Here is a 24,265-nt window from a genome sequence, read left to right as displayed (position 1 = left end):
AACTTCTGTGTGTTATTTACATTGGGGAAGAGTGTTTGTGACACTGCGTGTAAATGAATGAGAGAGGAAGAGAGGGAGAGAGGAAAGCAGGGGGGCTGGAAGTGGAGGGATGGAGGGAGAAACACACAGCACTGAAAGGAAGCTCTGTCCCCTAAAACCAAATAACCCACTTGCAAGAACTGATGCTGGAAAAATTGTAAGGACCCAGAGTTGAAAACATTTTCACTTTAATACTGAAAAAAATATGCCATTATAAAACCTCAAATAGAATCAGTAATTTTCACTTGCTTCCTCAGTTCTAATTTCCTCAAGTTATAGTAAGATTTACAACAGCACAGATTTTTCTACCATTAAACTTTGCAGCCTAAGCACTAGAGTGACATTAATTGGTCATGCTTAACTGCCTTGATTTTTTTTTTTTTTTTTTTTTGAATGTTTACACTGGTACGATAATAGAAATCAAGGGTACTAATTTTTACATTCAAATGGAAAGGCAGTACTGAATATGTATACCAAAAAGGAAGAGAGAGAAAATAAAGCCAAAGCCTCCCCTCCCTCCCACTCCCTCCCGCAAAAAGAACTAAAACTCACCATTCAGAAAGAAAATATCTCCCAAAAAAGCCATTCCCACCTCACGAAAAAAAAATAAAATAAATTTAAAAAAAAAATTAAATTAAAATTAATCAAATGAGAGTATTCATGCAATAATATCTTAAATAAAACCTTTACTTTCACCCCTCCCCCCCTCCCCCCGCCATGGTAAAAGTACGATCTCTACTGCCTATTGACCACACAAAAAAAATGGCAAAATGGCACTTTTATTATTATACTGTATTTCTTATATAGAAGGTTTGATACGAAGGGACTTATCAGGTAAGAGGGATGATGGTGTGAACTAGACGCTGCTTCCAGTTGTGGGCTGGAGCGTCCCTGGGGTGCGTTGTATCCATGCGAGCCATGCAGCAGTAGTTTTTTGTTTTTTTGTTTTTTTCTTTTTTTTTTTTTTTTTCATTTGTCTGTTTTGAAGTCAGAGTCATTTATTTACATTACATTCATGCCTTCGTGCAACTTTCTACTCCTGCTTTGTCAGGAGGAGGCTGACTGCAGCCCTTCCTCTGTCCCCTTCCTCTTCCTGGCCTCTCAAGGGAGGGGTCCATCCAAAAGGGAAGAGGGCAAAAAAGCAAAACAACCCCCAACGCAACAGAACAAAGGCCCAACAAAACCAAGAGCCATGGTTCACCCTGCCGGAGCCGAAGGAAACAGGTCCTCGCTCATCCATTGCTGTCCCGGCAGCGCTCGGTAGGGGGACGTGCCCTCCGCCGGGCTCCCCCGACTCGTACCGAGAGCGGCTCTTGCCCTGGGGGTCGCGGGGGAGTGCGTGAGTGTTTTTCGTTTCTCACAAAAGGTAGCTGAGGTGCAGAGCCGTCCCTGCTGGCATTTGCCTCCCCATCACTGGGAGAGCACAGGGTCAGCCCAGGCAGTAGCCACCCCTGCCCCACCCACCTCCTCAGTCTGACAGGGAGTGGGAACCGCAGTCATACACTCTGTGAGCCCCATCGGTGCTGTAGGGCCCGTTGTGCCAGTAGGATGAGTCGCAGACAGTCTGCAAGGAGTTGATCTCAGATGCAGATGAGTTGGCATCCCTCCTCTTGGATCGTTTTCTGTTCCTCAGGATGAAAACCAGCATGCCAACCACCGTGAAAGCAGAGGTCACAAAAACCAGCAGCAGCCCTGGCACTAGCACCGAAATGGAGACTCGACTGGTCTCCAAGTAGGAGTTGGAGTGAGTACCTGTTTCTGCAACCCCAGTGCTGTTTTTGTTGGTAGAACTTAAGGTGGGCGATATTTTTAGCTGAGGGCAAATCACGTCATTGGAGAGGGATTCAAAATCCTCCTTGAAGAAATCTTCTGGAGACTCGCACCTCAGGTCGCTCATAATCACCTTGGGGCGCAGCATTTCCGCCCACTGTTTGAAAGGCACAATAGGGCAAGTACAGTCCCACGGGTTGCCGTGCAGATCGATCTGGGTGATGGAGGTGAGCTGGTCCAGCACCCCTGCCACTGGGAGGTACATGAAATAGTTGTTGTGTATGCTGAGTTTGGAAAGGGAGACCCCGGCAAACACATCAACTGGGAGAGACCTCAATAAGTTGTTGTTGAGGATGAGGACTCTGAGTTTGGGCATTGCATTGAAGGTGCCGGGCATGATCAGTTGGATCCCATTAAACTCCACGTTCAGGTACTCCAGGTTTTGCAGCCCGGTGAATTTCTCCCGGGATAAGGTGTCTAAGTAGTTGCTATCCATGTACAGCCATCGGAGATCAAAGAGGTTCTTGAAGGTGTTGTTCTCAACAGTGGCTATATTGTTGTTTCCCAAATCAAGTAAATTAAGTTTTCGGTAATCCAGAAAGTGGGATTTCCTGATGGTGTGTATTTTGTTGTCTCTCAGAAACAGCTCCTGCACATTGGACGGCTTAGGCTTCAGATCCACCAGGCTGCTTACATTCCTGTCATTGCAATTAACCTTTAAACCTGAGCCAGGGATCTGATCACAGCTGCAGATCTGAGGGCAGGACAAGATAGCTGGTTGCTTGCTCTTCACACTAACAGTTGACACAGCAGCAGTGGGTCTAGTTTTGATTTGCCAGTTGACAGGAATCTTTGTACCTCCGTTTGGACCAGATCCTGGTGTGGCAGGGTCTTCTTTGCCATGTATTTTAAAGGGGGTTGGAATGGGACCAGGATCGCAGGTTTCTTCTTCGGCAGGGGGAGCAGCTAGACTAGAATCCACTCTGTTCTTTTTGCACAGCTCTTGCTCTGTGGTCTCATTTAAATCTTTGCCCTGCAACCTAGTGGGAGCTTCACAAATCACTCTGCCGATCAAAGCATTTTTGGGTATGTTTTCCAGCCATTCCTTCAATGACAACAGATCGCAAGTACAGTCCCAGGGGTTATCCTCTAGCAGGATTTCAGCGATGCCTGGGATCTGCTCCAGAACCTCCTCGTAAGGCAAGGTTTTAAGACGGTTTCCCCGGAGGTCGAGGTGGGTGATCGGCACATACTGAAACACGTTGGGGGGCAAGGTACTGATGAGATTGTCATTTAAAATCAGCACCTCTAGTTTGTTCAAGTCCCTAAACGCTCCTGGATCAATATCCCGCAATAGATTAAAATCTGCCTGGAGGTATTCCAGATCGTCCAGTCCCAGGAAAGTCTGCTTCCTGAACGATTTGATCTTGTTGTTGTTTATGTGCAAGCGTTTCACCAGCTGCAGCCCCAGGAAAGCCCCAGGAACAATCTCATGCAAACCATTGTTTTCCATGTGCAAACTGACTGCATTGTAAAAGTTAGCAAACTCATTAGGGAAAAGTCGAGTCAGGGAATTTCCATGCAGGAATAAATGGTAAAACTGGGAAGTTGGGGCGGTGAAATGTTGCAGGCTGGTAAATCCCTTTTTCTCACAGTCTACGTGCAAATCCCCTTCTATCTCGTTGCAGGCACAGATCTTCTCTTTGCAAACGTCCCCTGTAACGTTTCCAGCAGCAAAACAAAGAGACGTCTCCAGCAACAGAATCCAAAGCAGCATTTTTAAACCGAGCAATTCATTCCCGATCTCATCACAAAGTAACAGCAACCATCCTCCTCACGCGGAAAACAATTCCAGTTCATTCAATACAAAATGTCCAAACCACCACCAAAGGGGGAAAAAAATGTGGGGAGGGGGAGCAGGGAGGGTCGAAAGAGGGGGGGAGGGGGGGGGGGGCTTTTTCTTTTCTCCTCTCTCCCCCCCCCACATACATCTGCAGCAGCCCAGATTCCAGTCAATAATTATATCCACAAACTCTCCAGGCACGTACTGCAAGGCACGCAAAAAAAAAAAAAAAAAAAAAAAAAAAAAAAGTGGAAGGAAAAAAATTCCCCCTCCTCGATCCCCCTCCCTGACGGTTCCCGTGCAGTTAAGCGGAGGTCTGCGGACCGGGCTGGCTCACCGGCATGGGAGCGGTGCTAGCCGCCAGCCGCCGCTGCATGGTCGAGAGAAGCAGGCGGAGCGCGCAGCGGTGCCCGCGGAGGCTGCCGCTGTGCGCGGCTCCGCGCCGGACTGACCTTGCCGCGGAGCCGCGCTCCTCGCCCGCCGCCCTCCGGGCGCTGTCCAGCGCCCCGGTGCTGAAAGCGCGCCCCAGCCTAGGCGCGGGCCGCCGAGCTCCCGGCGCTGCGCGGCTCCTGCCCCCGCTGCGGAGCGCTGCTGCCCATGATGCCGGCGCCGGGAGCTGCCGCGGGGCCGCCCGTCCGCACGCCCGCCCGCCCGCGCCGCGCCTCGCCCCGCCGGCCGCGCTGCCTCTCCTCCTCGCTCGCTCCCTCGCTCGCTCGCTCGCTCTTCTTTTTTCTTCCGCCGCTGCCGAGTCGCACACTAGCACACACTCACATGCACGCAGAGGGAGAGTTGCTAAGAGGCTCTGCTCGTTTCAACCTGGTGCACTCTGAAAGATCTGACACCCTCTGCTGAGCTGCAGTGGCAAAAATCCATCTGCTGAGGGAATGCTGGATTTAAAAAAAAAAAAAAAAAAAAATCAATCCACGTACACGGCAAGCATTAAAAATGCTGGCATTAAAAGCTGCCGATCTATTTAGATGCTCTTTTTTAAATAGATTATTTATTTCTTTCCTTTTAAGAGGGGAAGTTTAGCATCCCCCCACTCACGATCAGTTCCCTGTTGCCCCCATCCACACGGACATACCTGCACAAGCAGGGGAGGAAGGTGTGTTTGCCTTATTGTATTTCCCAGTGGCTTGAGCAGAATTAGTGTCAGGGTGTCAAGCGAGTAGCAATTTGAGGTAATTATTTTGCACGCCATTTTTATCGTTGCTTTAAATGCATTTCTTCCTCCCCTGCAATCTACAGTATTTCGTGCTGGGTTTAGTCTCTTGCTGGCTTTCTCTATGCAATGAAGAAGCGTGGATTATTACATTATATATACTTACATATATATATATAAAATTCAGATGATCACAGAGAAGAAAAGGGGGTAGGGAGGAGGGGATTGCTGCACTGTTAGCAATTCACAGCACCTACTGACTACAGCGTCACCCCTAAGGAGAGGAGGAGAAGGGTGAAACTGACAGCTGTGCATTCTGATATTCTTATCTACACACAAATAAATCTAGGTAAGCACGTATGTGCATGCATGGATATTTCCCTAGGGATGCTTTCGATACCCGCTCCGTGGAAGCACAACGGCTGCTCTCCACCCCCACTCCCACCCCAGCCCCCGCCACCTTTCCCTCCCACTCTTCTGACAAAAGAGATTACACAGCGGAAAAAATCGGTGCCTGGCCTTACAGACAGGAGCCAAGCACACAAAAGTTTCTGCATCATTTGGACGGGTTTCAGATGCCTGCGAACGAAGGACCAGTTGCACCTCTGGTGGTGCTAGTGAAAAACGGAGCTCCCCCCATCCTCGGCAAACCGCGTCAACGCGGAGGCGGAGGAGGAGGCGGGGGCGGACGAGGCGGCCCGGCCGATGCATCCCGCAGCCTGGGGCCGCACCGCTCCCGGCCGTCTTGCCGATGAACTTTGCGGCATGTAGGAAGGGGGGAGAAGTCAGCGCGGGGGAACGGGGGGAAGGAGAGTTATTTATATGGGAAGCCAGGTGCAACCCGCACCCCTGGTCCCGGCGGCATGCTAATTTGGTCAAAGCTCTTTTTTTTTTTTTTTTTCCCTGGCTGCCGCTTCCAAGTGAATTAGACATCCTGCCGAGGATGATCTTATCAAATTAATGTAATCAGACTGCCGTTTCGGGTCCCCAGGATGAACGTTTGGCCTTCTTGGTAGTTGCGGTAGGCGAGGATTGCGGAGGAAGGAAGCTTTGGGGGCGGGGGGAGGGAGAACGGGCTAGGAGATGGAAAAGAAAGCAGAGAAATTCTGGCCCTGAAAACGTCCGCCCAATAAATTACAAACGGTCTAGAAGAGATAAAATGCCTCCGAGAGAGAAAGCACCACAGTAAATATGTTAGTGGTTTCATTAGAAGAAAAAAAGAGGGGAAGGAAACTTGGCGCCGCGTTGAGGCGCATTAATTCATTTCTCCTGTCGCCGTCTCTGACTTCGCTTTTCGGTGCATGCCGGGGGTGGGAGGGCTCGGGGCTGCCTGCAAACCTTTCGTGCATCATGTATCGCTGAGTCCAAGTGTAGGGGCAGCCGGAGGCAGGACAGCCCCCAGCTGAGTCCTCAGACGGAGGTGAGAGAGTCAGGGAAAAGGAGCGGGGGTAGGAACAGGGTTGGAGTAGGTGACTCACTCGTGTTGTCAGCAGCAGCGACCCGATCTCTGTGGGTAAAGGCACGGGGGAGGAAGTGCTGAGACGCTGGAGCTTGGTGAGTGCTTACTGGGATGTGGGTCAGGAGGACTAAAGATATGCTCGAGAATAAAACTTCTTAGCGTCTTCACCTTTGTGTTATTAAAATTGCTCAGGCACTGTAAAAACGATCAAAATGCAACCAAAGGAGCTGAAAGTTAACGAGATATTAAATAAATAAGTGTGAATAATAATAATAAAAATGGAACAACATGCAGTCAAAGCATGAAGGACAAATAACCTGCTTCTTCCAAGGGATTTGCTGAGAGGTGGGAACTAGTGGGAGCCAAACAAATGGAATTTCATAGAGGAAAAAGAAGGCAAAAATTTGCCAGAAGATGTAACAGTCTTTACAAGCAATATGTAATTTCCAACAGAAAGTATTTGGATATGGAACCTGTTGTGCTTGCAGCTGTATAATTCAGAGCTGCAAAGAAAAACTTATATAATATATATATTATGTATTGTTTGGATCACATCTGTCATATAAAAGTTAGCATCTAGAAGACAAGTCAGAGGGGAAGAAAAAGGGCGTAATCCATTTCATATTTGATATCTGAAGCTTTGGTTCTGTAAGTCAAGTTCATGGGAAAGGTGTGTCAGGGCTGTGAAATCAGTCTGTCATTACTCAGTGCCATAATCCTAAATCCAGATTTCTTCATCTTTTTATAAAGTATGGAAACATGTATCTGGAGATAAAAGCCATGCCTCTATTTTAAGGAAATGTCTGCTCCTGCATCAGGGCCTCTCAAGCTAAGATGCTTTACTCTTCTATTTAGACAGTGTTGTAAAGTGAGAGATCCTGCAGCACTGAAGGGCCAATGAATCCAGGTCTTTAAAATTCAGTATAAGCATCCGATTTTTAAAGACACAGAGTGGTTGAACAATCAGAGCTCACATTATCCTCTCCAAATTATCCAGTGGATTAAAAAGGGGAAAGAGCACACAAGGACACATCTGTCTTCCTTGACTCCTTTCCTTATCTGATGCCTTTCACCTCTCTCTTCCCTTTGCAGCTTCTAGAAATCCACAGCAGTAAGCTTCCCACTTACATATTTCTTCAGGGATTAAAGTCCTGTACTTAACCAAACACAAACAAATTGACTCCAGCACAACAATTGCCTTCGGAATAAGAATGTTTTAACTCCTAATGCAGAAAATATCTTCAAATAAGCAAATGTACTGGGATACATTTACATTTTCCCAGCTGGTAGTCTTTCATCTCCCGCTTGTTCTGCCTATGAAGTAGTAACATTGTAAAACTGGTTAAGGGTTTATTTATGCTGTATGGAACCATGTTAAAAAATAGTTGTCTCATCTAACATTGCAGATTTTGCAAAGCAGGATTTGGAGCATCTTTAATGTGTCTACATAACAAAAATTACTACTGTAGATAACCTGCTTGCAGTATTTTAATATGCAATCACAGAATTGCAGGAGTTAGAAGGGACCTCTGGAGATTATCTAATCTAACCTTCCTGCAAAAGCAGGTTCCCAGAGTAAGTTGAGCAGCAAAATGTCCTGTTGGGTTTGGAATATCTTCAGACAAGGAGACTTTACAACTTCTTTGAGCAATTTGCTCCAATACTGTTACATGTACTTGGTCCACGGGAGACATAAATATGTGTGTATACATACACATATATACACACATTGATGCAGCCCCTCCAGAAACTGTTCCCCTGATGGCTTTCAGATCATCTAGTTTTTACTAAGGGTAGTAATACATTCTGATACATTCACCAGATGGAGCTTTGCAAAATGATGAAGTAGTAGATGTTGTTGTTTTGTTGCATTTTTTTGTTTTTTTTTTGTTTTTTTTTGGTTTTTTTAAAGGATGAAAGAAAAGAACATTGGAGAAATAGTTTGCTTGCTACCATCTAGTGGGTAAGAGACTGGCTCAGCATTAGAAAATCAAAATTCTTTATCTTCTGTGCTGTATGAGAATTTCGGCCCACATGTTCCTCTTTTTTGGCTCATACCCTCAACCATCAGGCTACCAGCCCTCTTACTGCAGCTGTTCTACTTCACAAGAAACACTTTAAGATTTCCCTGAGCCAGAGAAAGACAGTGGGGGAGCATGAGCTTACAGGCTACTGCTTAGAGCATTCAGTGGATTGTGCAGAGCCCTGGGCAGACTTGCTTGCTTTGTGCTTTCATAACCTGACCAAATTGACTTCCCATCAGAAGTTTAGACTGTAGAGCCTGTAGTAAAATCCATAGGCTGCCATTCTCCACTGAACATATTTGTAAGACCTTGCAGTAATTTTATGTTGGAAATGTTGTCTTGAATAGGTCACTGAGTTACTCTTAAAAGCTTCAAACATTAGGGGTTAGATAAATGAATAGGTGTCAAAAAGTTGACAGGTTTTATATTCAGCCTGAGCATGGTCTGCCATAAAAACCATACAGTCATATCATTTTGAAATTTTGATGATGTGAAAGCAAGAGGTGCATTTAGTGAGTGGGCCAGACAGGTTCCCAACCGGAATTTCTTATTTAAACTATATATATTGATCTATGTTTCTGACCCAGTTTCCACTGTGATTGCTTTCATTAACATACCTGAGCAATTCTTAGAAGATAGTGCCCTAGAACTAGCACCCTTAATGTCAAGAGTAACTAGAATAGTTGTTTAGAAAAGCACTGAATCCACACATACACATCTATATTTTATCTTTCTCCTCCTGATACTTATTTTTATTTATTTGTTTATTTTATTTTATTTTAATTTCTCTGCATACTGTAACACAGTCTGCTGGAATGAAATGCTTTCAAAGGAAAAGAGTCTTGTAGGGAAGCCAAGGGACAAACTTGATTCTTTTCCAGCTTAGCAGTGAATTGACCCTAAGCCTCCATTGGGAAAGTATGTTCTGCTCGCTGTGCTGTTGGTTGGAAGGAGAGAGGAGCTGACTCACCCTCTTCCTTTTATTCTTCTCTTTCCAAAACACAAATATGCGTAAACATAAATGCAGACACATAAAAAGTTGATTCAACAGAAAGAGGTTATCTGTTTTAAAGAGTGAATTTCAAATTGTAGAGACTGGATGGCAGGAAATGGTTTTGCTGCAGCCTTGACCCCAGAATGTCAGAGATTCCACTGCAGCATTTCCCTTAAACGACCTCCGAGCAGCATCTTCATTGTTCCTGATCTTGATGTGGAGGCCTGATTCTCTGCCTTTCCCAGTGCAATGTGTAAGGTGGTTCGTTGCCTGACTCAGGAATTGGGATTCTACTCCATGCTTCTTCCTAAATTTGGCATTGCAGATTTTAGCACTGCAGCACTGAAGCAAAGAGATTTATTTATTTTTCGCTTTGTGATAAAGCACATGTGTTCAGGCTGGGTAAAAATATTGCAGTGCAATTAACTGGAGCTGTGAGAAACATTCTTTTGGACAGATAGAGCAGGGAAAGTACTAGTATAATGTTACAGCTCTTAATAAGGAGTGATAAAATCTGCACCGTATACTAACCTCAACACTATTGTGTTGTTATTTTTAAAAACAGATTCCAGTGTTATCATTTTAAGCACTTGTAACAACAGTTCTCAACAACGTGCAAGATTAGACTTCCATGCAGTGTGATCAATATATTGTACTTTTACTAATGTGACCTTTTTGTAATTTGCTTGTTTGCTTACTGTGTTCTTTCCTGAAACATTAGAGGTGGCAAACAGCAAAAAGCTGAAATAGCTGGTCACTCTGCAATATGCATAACAGACTGAGGTAGTTACATGCATCTATGACCTCTATTGTTAGTTAACAATGACTTTCAGCCTCATATGAAAGCTCATAATTTGGGATAGGAAGTGCAGGAGTTAACTTGCATACATATTACAGCGTAATTTAGATCAGCACTAAGGAGCATGAAGAATCTCAAACTGAAAAAAAAAAAAAAAAAAAAAAAAAAAAAAGAAAGAAGGAAAGAAGGTATCTAAACTTTCAATCTATTGCTTACACAAGTAATCCCACTGAATCACATCAGCTTGAATAATAGATCTATAGTGTGTTTTCAATAATTAATTCTTTTCTATCTATTTTCATGGTGCAGCCTCAGAGCAACAGAAGGATCATTTAAATGGACAAAAGTAGATAAGAGTTTATGCTTGTGTTCTCTATAACTATAATGTATTTCCATTGTTTAATAATGGAAAAGGAAATGCTTCTGAAAGGGCAGAACATGACCCTGAGAAAAAAAATTGCTGAATTTCCATCTCAAGCAATATTTTGCTGACTTGACTATGGGCAACTCATTTCTTTTACCTGTGCCTTAATTTTTCAGTGTTCAGAAGTGGAAGGAATTATAGAGCCGAAAGTTCTAGGAGTCTGTGATGAGCAAATGTGGTGACTGAGGTAATTATCAAAGTTACTCAGTGATGTCATGTGAGAAGTCAAATCTTATGTAAGAGCAATACCCACTTTTTTATCAACCTATCTTAAAGGCTTTCACAGTGGAATATAGTTTAATTTTGTTTGCTCAACAGATTGGAAAGCAGAAGCACTGGCCTTGGGAAGGTCACCCGTTAAGCCACTGATAGAGCTAGAAATTGACCAAATTCTCAGAATGTCAGGTACTGCCTTCTGTCCCGGTATTTTACAGAAATAAGTCTGCTCCAAAAGAATGCAGGCCCACTGCCTCTTTCTCCTTGTTTCTCAGACCTGACTTTATGCATCAATGGTTACCTATACCAGTCATTTTCTTTGTTTAGGTCTAATGTAGTTATGTGGCACGGCAGCAATACCATGGCTTGGTTTTCTTATTAATTCACAAGTTAATTTACCATAATTTAATCATTTTAACTGGACAAAATTGTATATTTTCTTTTCTCGATGTTCTCTCAACTCAGACTTTTAAAATCACACAGATTTCAGAGACAAATAATAAACTATTTAAAAGACAAAATACCTTGGAATTAAGAAATGTTTCAAGTAAAAAAACAACAACAAAAAAACAAGTAAAACATAAATGTAATGCTTCAAAATATCATAAGAAACCTCTGTTTAAATATAAGAACCATGAAGAGGTGGTTTGTGTTGTGGAAATTCATCAGTTCATTTTTTTATTTTTTTTTTATTTTTATTCTACAAAACAAAATAAAAACAAGCAAGCAATCAAGTAAAGATGCAAACCAAATTAATAATTTCTATTGTCATTCCAAACAGATACCTGAAGTATTAGAGGTGATTGAAATGTCTTGTTTGTTTATTATGTATTTCTTATTTTTGTTTTCTATATATATTAAAAAGCACATTTTGAAATAAAAATCAGTCTGGAATTCAAGGAAATCAAGATGTGATATCTTTCATGATCCAAAGCTTTGTAGTCAACAACTGTATGTCCAGGTGGATGCCAGTGGTGAGTGGTGTACCCCAGCGGTTTGTTTTGGGACTGGTGATCTTCAACATTTTTATTAACACAGGCAGTGGGATTGATTGTACCCTCAGCAAGTTTGCTGATGATTCCAAGCTGAGTGATGCAACTGACACAATAGAAGGGAAAGATGCCATTCAGAAGGGTCTGTACAGGCTAAAAAAGCAGGTATATGATAATCTAATGAGGCTTAACAAGGCTAAGTGCAAGGTTTTGCACTTGGGTTGAGGCAGTAAAAAATATGGATACAGACTGGGAGAAGAACTCATTGAGAGCAGCCCTGCAGAGAAAGATTTGCAGGTTCTCATAGAAAGAATGCTGGACATGAGCCAACACTACTCTTGCAGCCTGTAAGGCCAATGGTAAACTGGGCTGCATCAAAAGAAGGGTAGCTAGTAGAGTGAGAGAGGTGATTGTCCCACTCTATTTTGCCATTTTGAGGCCCCATCTGGAGTACTGCATCCAAGCCTGGGGTCCCCAGAAGGGGAAGGATGTAGAGTTGTTGGAGTGGGTGTAGAGGAAGATCCTGAAGATGATCAGAGGGCTGAAGAACCTCTATCATGAAGGGAGGTTGAGGGGCTTGTGTAGCCTGAAGAAGAGAAGCCTCCGGGTTCGAGACCTTATTGTGGCCTTCCGGTATTTAAAGGTAGCTAATAAATAGGGACACTGACTTTTTACGTGGTCTGGTAGTTATAAGAGTGAGTGGCTTAAAACTAAAAGTGGGACAATTTAGATTAGATGTTAGAAAGAAATTCTAATTCTCAGAGTGGTGAGACAATGTAACAGGCTGCCCAGAGATGCGTGCCTATACATGCCTCATCCCTGGTGATGTTCAAGACCAGGTTGGATGGGTCTTGAACAGCTTGATCTAGTGGCTGGCAACAGTGCTTATGGCACGGGAGTAAGATCTAGATAATCTCTAAGGCCCCTTCTGATTCAAGCCATTCAAAAATTCTATGATATTATAATGATTCTATGGCCTTTCCGTGTTTTGTTTTTCCAAAATTTCATTTTGTCCAAAATATTTTTCTTCTTTGATTAATTCCAATTTCAGCTGTAAATTATCTGACAGAAAATTTCTAAATTGTTTTCTGAAACTATGAGAACATCCTGTGGCGTGTGAACATTAAAGAGCAGTTGCTAGACATCACCAAACTGTGACGATGCTGAATAGATGAAACATTATTAACAATAAAATAGTATCATTAGCCTTTTTATGCAGTGCCTAGAAACCATATTCTGGGACCAATCCCACATGGCATTTTTAGTTTTAATTAAATAACATTTCATAGACATAAGGGAAAAGAGGTTGGTGACCTGATTAATCGTTGTAGCACTTGAGTTTGCATCATGGAATCCCAGTTGATTTCAAATGTATTATTCTGATGTAAAGCTAGGGCACTGCAGTGGTCACTCAGGATGTAGTATTCTGTTTTCAACACTGGCATAGAAGAGCTAAGAAATCCCTTACTGCCTATACCAGTCTCCAACCAGTAACTAGTTTTTTGAGGCTTTTTATTTAGCCAAGGATATTTTATTGATTCAGTTCATATTACAGTCCACAAACAATTCTGTCCTTCCTGAGCTCATGACAGGATGAAATCATATTTGCTTCTGAGGTAGCTAAGGCAGCATTCCTATACTTGTTATAATGGATGCATATTAAAGTCCTGTATTTGGACTCCACAAAACCTTAATTAATGTGAGCCTCATTACCTTTAAGTTATTATGCAGAGTATAAAGCACAACCTCACATAAGACTCTTTCAACTGAGAATGTGTGTGTATGCAGATATGTGTAAATCTGCAGATTCTGTGTATATCTATCAGGGATTTTGAGGTCACTAAAAGACTGTTTAAACAGTGCCTTACTATATTGCTGTTCATTAACAGTGCGTATTTTCAATGGTAATTTTTTACATTGATTATATTGTTGCATATTCAAATTGTCTTTAATAATCACTGCCTATATTAGCTAGGTATATTGTATACCACATAGCTGATGCCATGGCAATTAGCTGTAATAAGTGTGGTCAGGTTTGAGGATCAGATATGGCTCGCTTTGATGAGGGAAGCTAGAGCCAAAGTCAGGAGTAATCTTTTCTCCTCTTTTTATTTCTTTTTTTCCCCTTCGTGTTTCCATGGTATTTTTACTTTCCTTACAACCTACCTAAGAGGAGGAGTGGATCTCATCTGCTTCCAACATAGAGTATCTCAGGAGCTCAATCTGTTTGTTTTACACAGAATGCTTTCTTTCTATTTTACATTCACCTTTGTTACCTTGCAGTTTGCTGTGAGTAGGTTGCTCTGAAAGTAATGCCTCCTTTTTCATAAAATAATAGAACAATTTCCATGGAAACTAGAACAGAAAGAAAGAGCACAATAGTGCTGTTTGGTAGAGAAAATTCTCGGCTACAAAACAATATTTTTTTTAGTCACCACTATTAGCTTTGCATTTTTGCTAGACTTGAAGAAAATCCTGCATGCTGCACTTGTAAAAAATGAAAATGAATGTCAGTGGGAGTAGGTTTTTCCACATGAAGTAATTCAGTGACACATTTTTGTTTGATACACACTTCCATGTCAGATACCATTTTGTCAGATTGTCCCTCTGCTGCCATTTGTTGCATGGCAACAAAACGTAATGGAGTATTGGTGGAAATGATCAGCCTCTACTTCCACACCACCAACATCCATCTCTGATGTCACTGACCAACATAATAAAACAGGAGACACTACTTTTGAAGCAGCAATCATATGCAGAGATGAACATATGAACCAGATGCAACACATGATTTTTACTGTATTCTATTTGAATAACTGCATCTCAATTCCCTTCTTGCTCCTTGCTGTTACATATTGCCTTCATATACTGTGTGTATCTTTGACAAAGTGCTCAGGCACTCTGGCTGGTTGTGCCATTAGCAGCATTATAAAATGTTCAGTCTCACAAATAATTATACAGTTCAGCAATTTAGGCACTTCAGTGCTGTTATGCCTAGGCTCCAAGTAAGCTTCTTGCTTACTTGCACATAAAAGGCTTCTATGTCAGGTTCTCAGCTGGAGCAACTGAGGAAAATTAGGATAGTGATTGTTCTGAGTTTATCATGTGACTTAATAGCCCCGCTTTTTTTTTTCTTTTTTTTTTTTTTTCCCCTCTGGAAGATCTGTTCACATTCTAGAGGTTCCATATTTGTTACTAGAAAAAAATATGAACCATAAACCAACTCTGCATGATATGTTTCTGTAGGATGCCTGTGATAAGTGATCTGAGGTGAATGTGAGAATGTGATTGTTTCTTGTTTGGTGTACAGGGTGTAGCATTTACACTGAAGAACCATGCAAGTTAGTCTTAGATGAATTGACAATTATCATAAACATGCTATAATGCACATGTGCAAGACAGCCCATACTACCAGAGTTCTACTGAACCTTGCTTTCTTCCAGCAAGTGAATTTAGCTGGCATAACCTTTCCATGCAGACAAAACAGTCCTACCAAAATACAGCTATATCCTGTCAGTAGAGATGCTACTCCTTTTTTCTTTTCTTTGCATCCGGTTATGAGTAGAATCACTGATATGTATGTGGTAGCTTTGCTTTCTCTGTGGGTGTATGCTAGACCATTAAAGGACACCAGGGCCGTAGGTGGACAATATCTACAGGAGGATTTACCTAGACAAGATCAATACTGAACAATCCACTTCTCACTGATGCTCTTTACTATTTTCCTTTTCTGTAACACTCATCATGAAAGTTCAGTGTATTGAAAACTGACTTGATAATTCTTGTACTTTCGTCTAACAGTTGAAGGTCAACAAAAGTTAAAGCAAAAGCAAAAGCAACCCAAAAAAGAGATTAGCTGCAAATATAGGGCTTTTTGTCTGAGGACTCAGAATAACAGCTCCCTTTTTGGTGGATTTCTCAAAATCTAAAATCATTAAAGAACAGTAATGTATTTCTCTGAACAACTGTTTTTTTGTTTGTTTGTTTTTTGTTTTCTTTGTTTTAAGTCATTGCAGAAATAATTTAAATACACAGTGACTTCAGAGTTTAGAGCATTTTAGAGTTTAGAGCTTTTTTTCCTTTTTCTTAATAAATGAATATCTTTTTATTTATTTATTTATTTATTTAAGAAAGGGAAGTGGGATTTCAAATTGATTTGACTTTAATAAAACATTTAAATCGTTTGAATAAAATATTTTACTGCTTTTAAACTTAGCTTTTAAAGGGGAAACTGAAGCATATCTGTGATAGAACACTTGAGCAGTGTGATGATATCTTTAGCTTTTAGCATCTAGTCTTAGGTACCTGCCCAAGCATCCTCACAGTCATTGAAGAGAAATTAGAGAGCCACTTATGTACAATATGTACAAATCAAGAAGAAGGAATTGTGTTGGCAAAGCATTATTTTCTATGCTTTGTAATAAAGGCCTTATAGTTTACATTACCTTACACTAAAGATAATTGATTTTATGTTACAACTTTGACATGTGATTCATCCCATCCAAAATAGTAAGTGTTTTTAAGAACTAATACTTCATTGGAAAGTTATTGGCACTGTTTTGTTGTTTTTTTTTTTGTTGTTGTTGTTGTTTTGGTTTTTTGTTTTTTTAATTTTTATTTTCTAGAAGTCTGTCTTTTCACTCAGTTTTGAACAGAATGAAATGTGAAATAAACAGTTAAATATATTCTATTAATTCAAAACTAACCAAACACAAAGCTGTCATCTAGATATAGTCAGACATTCAATATAAAATAGGAAATTATTTTTTCAAAGCAAAATGACCTGAAAGAAAAAAAGCGTTATGTTATGTCTTCAATATTTCTTTTGAATGGAATAAATATACAAGATGCATGCTATGGTGCTATTTGTTACCCTTAGCAGAGGACTCTTCTTTTATTTTGTCTTTTACATTTCTACTAAAAAAATCTGAGAGAAATGACGGGTGAAAATAAAGAGTGCTATGGTGATGAGTGTCTGAGCATTCCCTGAACTTAAGGATCTCAACCTTATATAAAAGTAGCATTTAAATTCACAAACACTATGAAGAGTCAAGGATATCTGAAATAAAAATAATAATAATGTATATTTTTAAAAGTTACATTTTAATGGCATTTTAGTTGCTAAAAATGCTAGAGAATGTTTATGAGATAAATACATTCTTTTTCTCTCTCATTTTATTTTTTTCTTTTATTTATTTACTTTATTTTTTAATGATTGATGAATAAATAAACATGAAAACAAACTAACAAAAAATGCCAGTCTTGTAACTAAATTGTGTAGAAGCTACCAATATATAATCTGATTTAAAAATAAAAATATTCCAAGTAAGTTGTTCTCAAAGCAGAGATAGGAGTCAAAAAATAGACAGCACATTAAGTTTTTTAACCTGCCAACATGCACCTTCCTGGTGCAACAAACATTCACCATATATCATACTGGACACCAAGAGAAATGAGATATGGTTAGATAGACCATTTGCCTGCTATGGTACAGATATTATTATGGTCTTTTGTTCAGTCTGTGTGCAATTCAAAACTATAATTAAAGACACAGTGATAAAAAAAAAATGTAAGCTTTATATGTTCATTCTGTTAAACATGTAAACAAGTAACAGAACCACACTGGATTGTCAGAGTCACCTCCATCTCTAACATGAATCTAAAAATAGCCAAGCAAAATCAATAATTCTCACAAAATAAAGCAATTGTGAATAGCATGCATTTGCTGGAAGCTTCACCACTTGCTCTCTGTGCAGTCATTAAGCAGAAAAAAACAAAGAATGAAAAAGTTTAACTATTCCCGCAAATTACAGCTCACTACAGAAAGAGCTTTTACCATTTACTCATATGCGTTCATAGACCCAGATGGTAAATCGGGAGAAATTATGTGATCTTTATTTTAGTGACATTTTACAATTGTTTTGTGATCTTCGGATGAAGATTATTGTATGCAGTTTAGGGCAATAATATCATATTTTATTTCTAAAGCACTTTGTTAGCTTTAGGTTTATCTGAACAAGTCGTTTTGATAACACCAACAACACAAAAGCATTGCTGCAGAAAGCTTAAACCTGGTAATATTATCTATCCATTGTGCTTCTAAAAATAAAATAAATAAATTTATATGCCATACATCCTTTTACAAATGCAGGCTCTGTAAGGGATAGAAAAACCCAAACAACAACAACAAAACAATATTTCTCATAACTCTTTAACAATTTTATGTTTTTTTATTTGTTTGCTTGCTCTTTACTTCCCTTTCCCCTCATATTATAGCATTAGTGATATAGAAGCTGATCCCAAAAGATATTCACAGCTCCCAGTGAATTCATCATAAAATGCACATTTGGTATTTTGCAGGGTCAGACAAATATAGAACTATTCATGTATTTATATATATATATATATTCTAGATTTTTTTCACAATGTGAACAAATGCTTGTAAGACTTTTTTTTTTTTTTTAATTAGTAATACCATCTCCAGTTCAGACAGAGTTTGAAAATTAAAGTCAGAGCAATTGCTAAAACAGCACTTTTCTGACAGAAATGCATAATATGTTTTGACCTTTATGAGTTTGTTTCATAAATTGTTAATTTGATATTTGTTTTCTGAACATCTGGTACTGTGTTTAAAAACCTGCTGTTGGTCTTTACACTTAGATCTTTATCTACAAAATGCATTCTATTTGTAAAGATAATGCATTCTTATATTGTTTAGACACATGCCTACTCTTATAATTCAAGGATAAAGAATCTTTGAATCAAAGATGTTAAATACTGCAAAGTAACTCTTTCTTCACTTTATGTATTTAGCATAAATGAATTATTAGTATCAACTGTATGAATTACAAAATTAAAGAACAGGGTTGATAATTTGGTGGGGGGTAGGCACACCTGTCTACTAAGGAAAAAGAGCAAGTAAGTGAGAGACAGAAGACAGAGAAAGAAAGAGAGTAAGAAGGGAAGGAGGAAATGGAGGGAGAGAGGGAGAAAGGAGGAAAGGAAGGGAGGAAGGAAAGATGGGAGGATGGGACGAAGGGAGAACCATGAACTTCAGGAGATCAAAATTCCTGATGTTTAAGGAATTCCTGGATAAGATCCCCTAGGAAATTGTCCATGGGGAGAAAGCAACAGAGCTGAGCTGGGAGGAGTTAAGGAGACCTTTCTGAGAACACAAGAGCTTTTCATCCTCCAGAATAAAAAACATCAGGCAGATGAGGTGGAAACCATCATGGCTGAGCAAGGACCTGCTGATCAAACTGATGGAAAAAAAAAAAAAAAAAAAAAAAAGATAAGCATAAGCACTGGAAGTGGGGATGGGTGGCAAGGGAAGAATATAGGGGTGCTGTCCAGATGTGCAAGGATGGAGTCAGGAAAGCCAAGGCACAGGTGGAATTGAATTTGTCAAGGAATGTGAAAAATAATAATAAGAAGAAGACAGAGAGGGGACTTGATCCAGGTCTACAAATATCTAAGATGTGGGGGCAGAGTGGGGAGGCCAGACTCTTTTCAGCAGTGTAGCGAGAGAGGACAAGGGGAAACGGACAGAAACTGGTGCACAGGAAGTTCTGCACGAATGTACACAAGAACTCCTTTACGGTGAGGATGATGGAGCACTGGAACAGGCTGCCCAGGGGGGCTGTGGAGTCTCCTTCTCTGGAGATATTCAAGACCCGCCTGGACACCTGCCTGTGTGACCTGGTGTAGGGAACCTGCTTTGGTAGGAGGGTAGGACTTGATCTCTGGAGGTGCCTTCCAACACCTATGATTCTGTGATTTTGTGTGATTCTGTTATCTTTATCTCTAAATTGGAGAGACATGGATTTGAAGGCTAGACTATTGGATAGATAAATAATTGGTTGGATGGCCACAGCCAGAGGGCTGCTGTCAATGGCTTTATGTCTCAGTGGAGGCTGGTCACAAGTGGTTTCCCCCAGGGATCCATTATAAAATCAGTGCTTTTCAATATCTTTATCAATGACAGGCAGCAGGATTGAGTGTACCAAGTGTACCCTCAGCAAATTTGCTGATGACAGCAAGCTGAGTGGTGCAGTTGACATGAGATGGCATCCAGAGGGACTTGGACATGCAGAAAAAGTGGGCACATGAGAATCTAATGGAGTTCAGCAAAGCTAAGTGCAAGGTTCTGCATTTCAGTTGAGGCAATATCAGATGCAAGTACAGACTGTGTGCACTCAAAGAGTGCTGAGAGCAGCCCTGCAGAGAATGACCTGTGGGTCCTCATGGACAAAAAGCTGGACATGAGCCAGCAGTACGCACTTGCAGCTTAGAAGGCCAATGATATCCTGGGCTGCATTAAAAATAAGTGGATAGCAGAAAGGTGATTGTCCCCCTCTGTTCTGCCCTTGTGAGTCCCCATCTGGGGCCCGGAGTAGGGGAAGGGTATAGAACTGTTAGAGTGGGAGCAGAGGAGGATCTTGAAGATTATCAGAGGGCTGGAGCCCCTCTCCAATAAAGGAAGACTGAGGGAGTTGGGCTTGCATAACTTGGAGAAATTAAGGCTCCGATGAGATCTCATTGCAGCCTTCCTATTGATTTGAAAAAAATGATGCATGGAACCTTAATGGCAGTTTTGTTACTGTTAAGGAAGGTATTCTTTATTGGCAGCATTGGGATAACTCTCCAAAAATTTTCCCCCAGTTGACTGTTCATGAACAGGATATATTTTCACATTTTACATATTCATTATATTTCTGAATTCATTATCCTATCCACTCCCAGTGATTGCACAAAATGTAGCCTTATTTGTTGATCGTCAGTGTCATCTAGCCTTCTAGCACAGCAATGGTCTATTGTTAGTCCTTGGAAGGGATGTTTACTTCCTTGCAACACTCTTTGTGACCCAAAGATTGCTGTGGTTTGAAAGGAATATCGGAGAAGTCTCTGCACACACAGATAAAGAAGACAAAGGGGAACATCTTGATGCTGTCTGTCACATTTTAGGCAAATTCCACCTGGTTTGTGTGGATCCTGGCTTTAATTACTTCCTAAGATCACTATGCTTCAATGGATCTTACAAGCTGGAGGGAGTCTGACTCTGAAAATGTTAAGGGGGAATGGCTTTAAACTAAAAGAGAGAAGATTTAGGTTAGACATTAAGAAGAAATTTTTTATTTTATTTTATTTTTATTTTTTTTTTAACTCATAGAATGTTGAGCCTCTAGAACAGGTTGTCTAGAGAGGTTGTGGATCCCAGAGTCATTCAGGGTCACATTGGATGGCATCCTGGGCAGCCTCATCTAGTGTCTGACAATCCTGCTCATGGCAGGGGCATTAGAACTAAGTGATCTTTACGGGCCCCTCCATCCTAAGCCATTCTATGATTCCATGAAAGGAAGAAAAGAATGGAGGAATGAAGGAAGGTTGAATATAAATAAATTAACCACTGCATTTCTCAACCATATATAAGTCAACTGAGCTTTAGCATTAGCAGCGCCCAGGTCAAGGATTAGTTTGACTAGTGCAATAACACTAGAAACAGTCTTTTGTCTGTACTTATAGTATTTTTTGAGCAGATAGAAATCCACTGTGTTCACTGCCTCAGCAATTAATATAGTTTTTTGAAAGATTAAAATGTGTGAAAAGAATGCATTTCAAGGCAAATTCCTATTATCAGTATCATCTGGGAATAATGCAGGAGAGTAGTAATAGACCGTATTTCTCAGCAGAGTAAGAATTCTCTGTTTATATGCTTAGAGGAAGATAGATCTTCCTTTCAATTTGAGAAATGATGTACAATCAATTTGATACCAGTTAAGATAAATATATAAATAGATAAGATAAATAATATTTTCTCACCAGATACAACCAAAACAGCCTAGCAGTTATCAATAAACAAATTAACAGAAGCTTAACTTTTTGGAAGAAACAAGCAATATGTCACGTTTTTACACTATTAAACTAGAATATGAAATCACTTTGAATTTTAATAAATGTTTTGCAGCACAGCAACATCCTAAGGACAACTTTCATGTCTGGGTATTCCATTCCCTTTAGTGATAGTGGATACCCCTATGTCTGTGAGAGACATAAATTGGTCCAGATTAGGAGGGCAGCAAATGACTTTAAGACTTACAGTTTACATGAGCTACTGCAGAACTGTGTTTTGCCCGAGCCCCAAAAAAATAAAGACTGTGAAACAAGAACAGAACAGTGGAGGGATGGATTCTACCTTAAAGAACATAGTGACAGAGCAAAGACTTGTTTTCATATATACAAATACATGTATTTTTAATTTCACTTAAACCAGTCTGGATCAGCAAAATCTTTTAATAAATTTCTGTTAAAAAAGTGACCTTCCTTGCATAAACTGTAATAAAATCAGTCATAAGAACTAAGAGGTGCTTCAGCATCTTTTATGTACACTATTAAAGAAAAATGTGACTCACTGGTGTTTTTGGGCTACTAAAGATTAAAGATCTTAGTGCTAAACTGTATGAGCCTTTCAGGGAGCTTGTTGACTCAAACATCTAGACTATGGAGCCATACAGACTGGGGCCTTCACAACTGTACAAGGAACTTGTCCAGTGAAAGAATGGAGACTTAATGGCTCAAGTTGGAAGCTTTAAGATCTATGTACCTTCACTCTGGAATCAGAGTGGATGGACTGTTTATTTTCACTTCCTCTCATAGTTCTCATGGCTTATAAACATCAGAATAGGGAGGAGGGGATGCAAGACTGCCAAGTACCCTTATCTAAAAACTCCTGAATCTTCTAGACACAAGTGGGGTGCTACCCTAAGGGCCATCTCAGACCAACAGACAGTGCAACAATGAATGTGCATGCTCACCACTCATGGATCAAGATCCCAGACTCAAGACGTCTCTGGATCCAGGAGTGGTAAAATACATCTTCCTGTAATTATTTCTTACTCTGTCTCTTTTTCTTCTCTTTTCTCTCAATATTCTGGTCTTCATATACTCACTTTTCTTTCATAGTCTTTGCCCAAATTTGCCTTGAAGTAGTTGATAAGGAACTAATATCTATGCTGAGTACCATTATGCTTACTAGTTGTTGCTATAAAATTGCTTGATTTTGCCTCAAATTGGTTGATAAGTTGCTATTAGAAAGCTCAGTAAATTGTCTTGTTTTGTTCCTTGAGTCATTGTCTGGCTCTGTTGCTCCAGCAAGTCCTGGAGAGCAGGGAGTACCCTGTTTGGTGGGATCTCAATGATTTACCTTATTTGTAACCCACCAAATGAGATGAGACAAAAAAATATTCACTTTGATACATAAAATATATGATGTGTTTTGAAGATATTTAGGAGTTGTTCAAAGTGGGAGAATTCAAAATGATTTTATCAATACATAAAGGCTAGATTTCCTTTTTATTATTGGTCTAAACCTCTGTATGACTTCCAGTACCATTTTCTGTGCATCCTGTTGTATTCTACATGTAAATAAATGTTCATTAGACAATGAAAGAAGTAGGATCTTGGCACAGCAGAGCAAAGGAAGTTCTCCTATTTAGAGAAGGCAACTGGAGGATATTTGTTAGCACCAGATTCTCTTTTGCATAAATGCACACATTTATTCAAATGTTTGTATATATACACTTATTCAAATAACTTACATATAAAAAATCATGAGAATTAAAAATGTGATACAAACATAAGTAAGCTAATATAAAATAAATAAAATAACAGTTTCTGGACTGTACCTTAGGCTAAATCCTAACTGACAAAATTTACATTTTCTATAGGGGGATACTAATGGACATAAACTATATAGCCATACAGCTTCACTGGGAAGAGTCTCTGTTGCCTTATTAAAAGTAAAGACATGAGGTTAATTAATGAAATTATATATAGGGTTTTAAGTTTGTCTCATCCTTCTATCTAGAAGTTTGGTTCAGCTGCAAAAATATAAGACAGCATACATATCATGTGTGATTATCTAACAGTTAAACAGATCCAATGCAAACTTTTTTTCAAGAATTTTGTAACGCTTAACTGTCCTCAATACTGTTAAATTCAAAAATAAGCAGCAATATTTAATCTGTACTAACATCAAAACTGATTGGACATACAGTGCACATAATTGATGGGGTTTTTTTGTTTTTGTTTTTTTGTTTTTGTTTTTGTTTTTTCTCTCACAGAGTGGTCAGGCACTGGAATAGCCTGCCCAGGGTGGTGGTGGAGTTGCTGTCACTGTTCAAGAGGCATCTGGGTGAGGAGCTATGAGATATGGTTTCGTGGCTTGTTGTAGCAATGGTAATGGGAGGATGGTTGGACTAGATGATCTTGTAGTTGCTTTCCAACTTTGTGATTCTATGATTTTATGATTCTATGACAACACATAATAAACATTAGAAGCTCATACAGTGGACAAGTTTAGGTCATCATCTACAAAATATATTCTGTTTGAGTAGAAGATGTCTTAACTAAAATACCATGTTTCTGCTAATCATATTGCAGCAAAACCAGAAACAGTCAGGGTTCATTAAGGTTTATAATCATGAAATTACGTAATTGTTTGGATTAGGAGGGATCTCTGTATGTTATATGGTTCAATACCACTCA

At 40.1% G+C, this 24,265-nt stretch overlaps 1 protein-coding gene and 1 long non-coding RNA gene across 7 annotated transcripts in view; one reads left to right on the top strand and one right to left on the bottom strand.

The window, feature by feature from the left end:
• Positions 1-800: 800 nt before the first annotated feature.
• Positions 801-5,452, bottom strand: SLITRK1 (SLIT and NTRK like family member 1). Of its 2 annotated transcripts, none has more exons than XM_015851578.2 (2): positions 5,339-5,452; positions 801-4,539 (listed from the first exon to the last, which is right to left on the bottom strand). In XM_015851578.2, the coding sequence occupies exon 2, from the start codon at positions 3,584-3,586 to the stop codon at positions 1,508-1,510; it is 2,079 nt and encodes a 692-aa protein (XP_015707064.1). In that variant the 5' UTR covers positions 3,587-4,539; positions 5,339-5,452; the 3' UTR covers positions 801-1,507. The 2 variants fall into 2 exon arrangements, with proteins under 2 accessions (XP_015707064.1, XP_032297936.1); XM_032442045.1 differs by lacking the exon at positions 5,339-5,452 and adding an exon at positions 4,737-4,828.
• LOC107308029 overlaps positions 4,974-24,265 on the top strand; it is a 133,484-nt gene continuing 114,192 nt past the window's right edge. For 4 of the 5 annotated variants that reach the window (XR_001552599.2, XR_004305918.1, XR_004305916.1 and 1 more), the window contains exon 1: positions 4,974-5,163. This is a non-coding gene — a long non-coding RNA (uncharacterized LOC107308029). Of the gene's footprint in view, positions 5,164-5,570; positions 6,369-24,265 lie in introns of those variants that run through there. The other variant, XR_004305917.1, reaches the window with a different exon arrangement.

This window comes from Coturnix japonica, chromosome 1, assembly GCF_001577835.2.
Source record: "Coturnix japonica isolate 7356 chromosome 1, Coturnix japonica 2.1, whole genome shotgun sequence".
NCBI lineage: Eukaryota > Metazoa > Chordata > Aves > Galliformes > Phasianidae > Coturnix > Coturnix japonica.
This window is presented reverse-complemented; position numbering and strand designations above follow the sequence as displayed.

Excerpts from the sequence above, each read along its gene's own strand:
- SLITRK1 (XM_015851578.2), bottom strand. The coding sequence starts at position 3,586 with ATGCTGCTTTGGATTCTGTTGCTGGAGACGTCTCTTTGTTTTGCTGCT.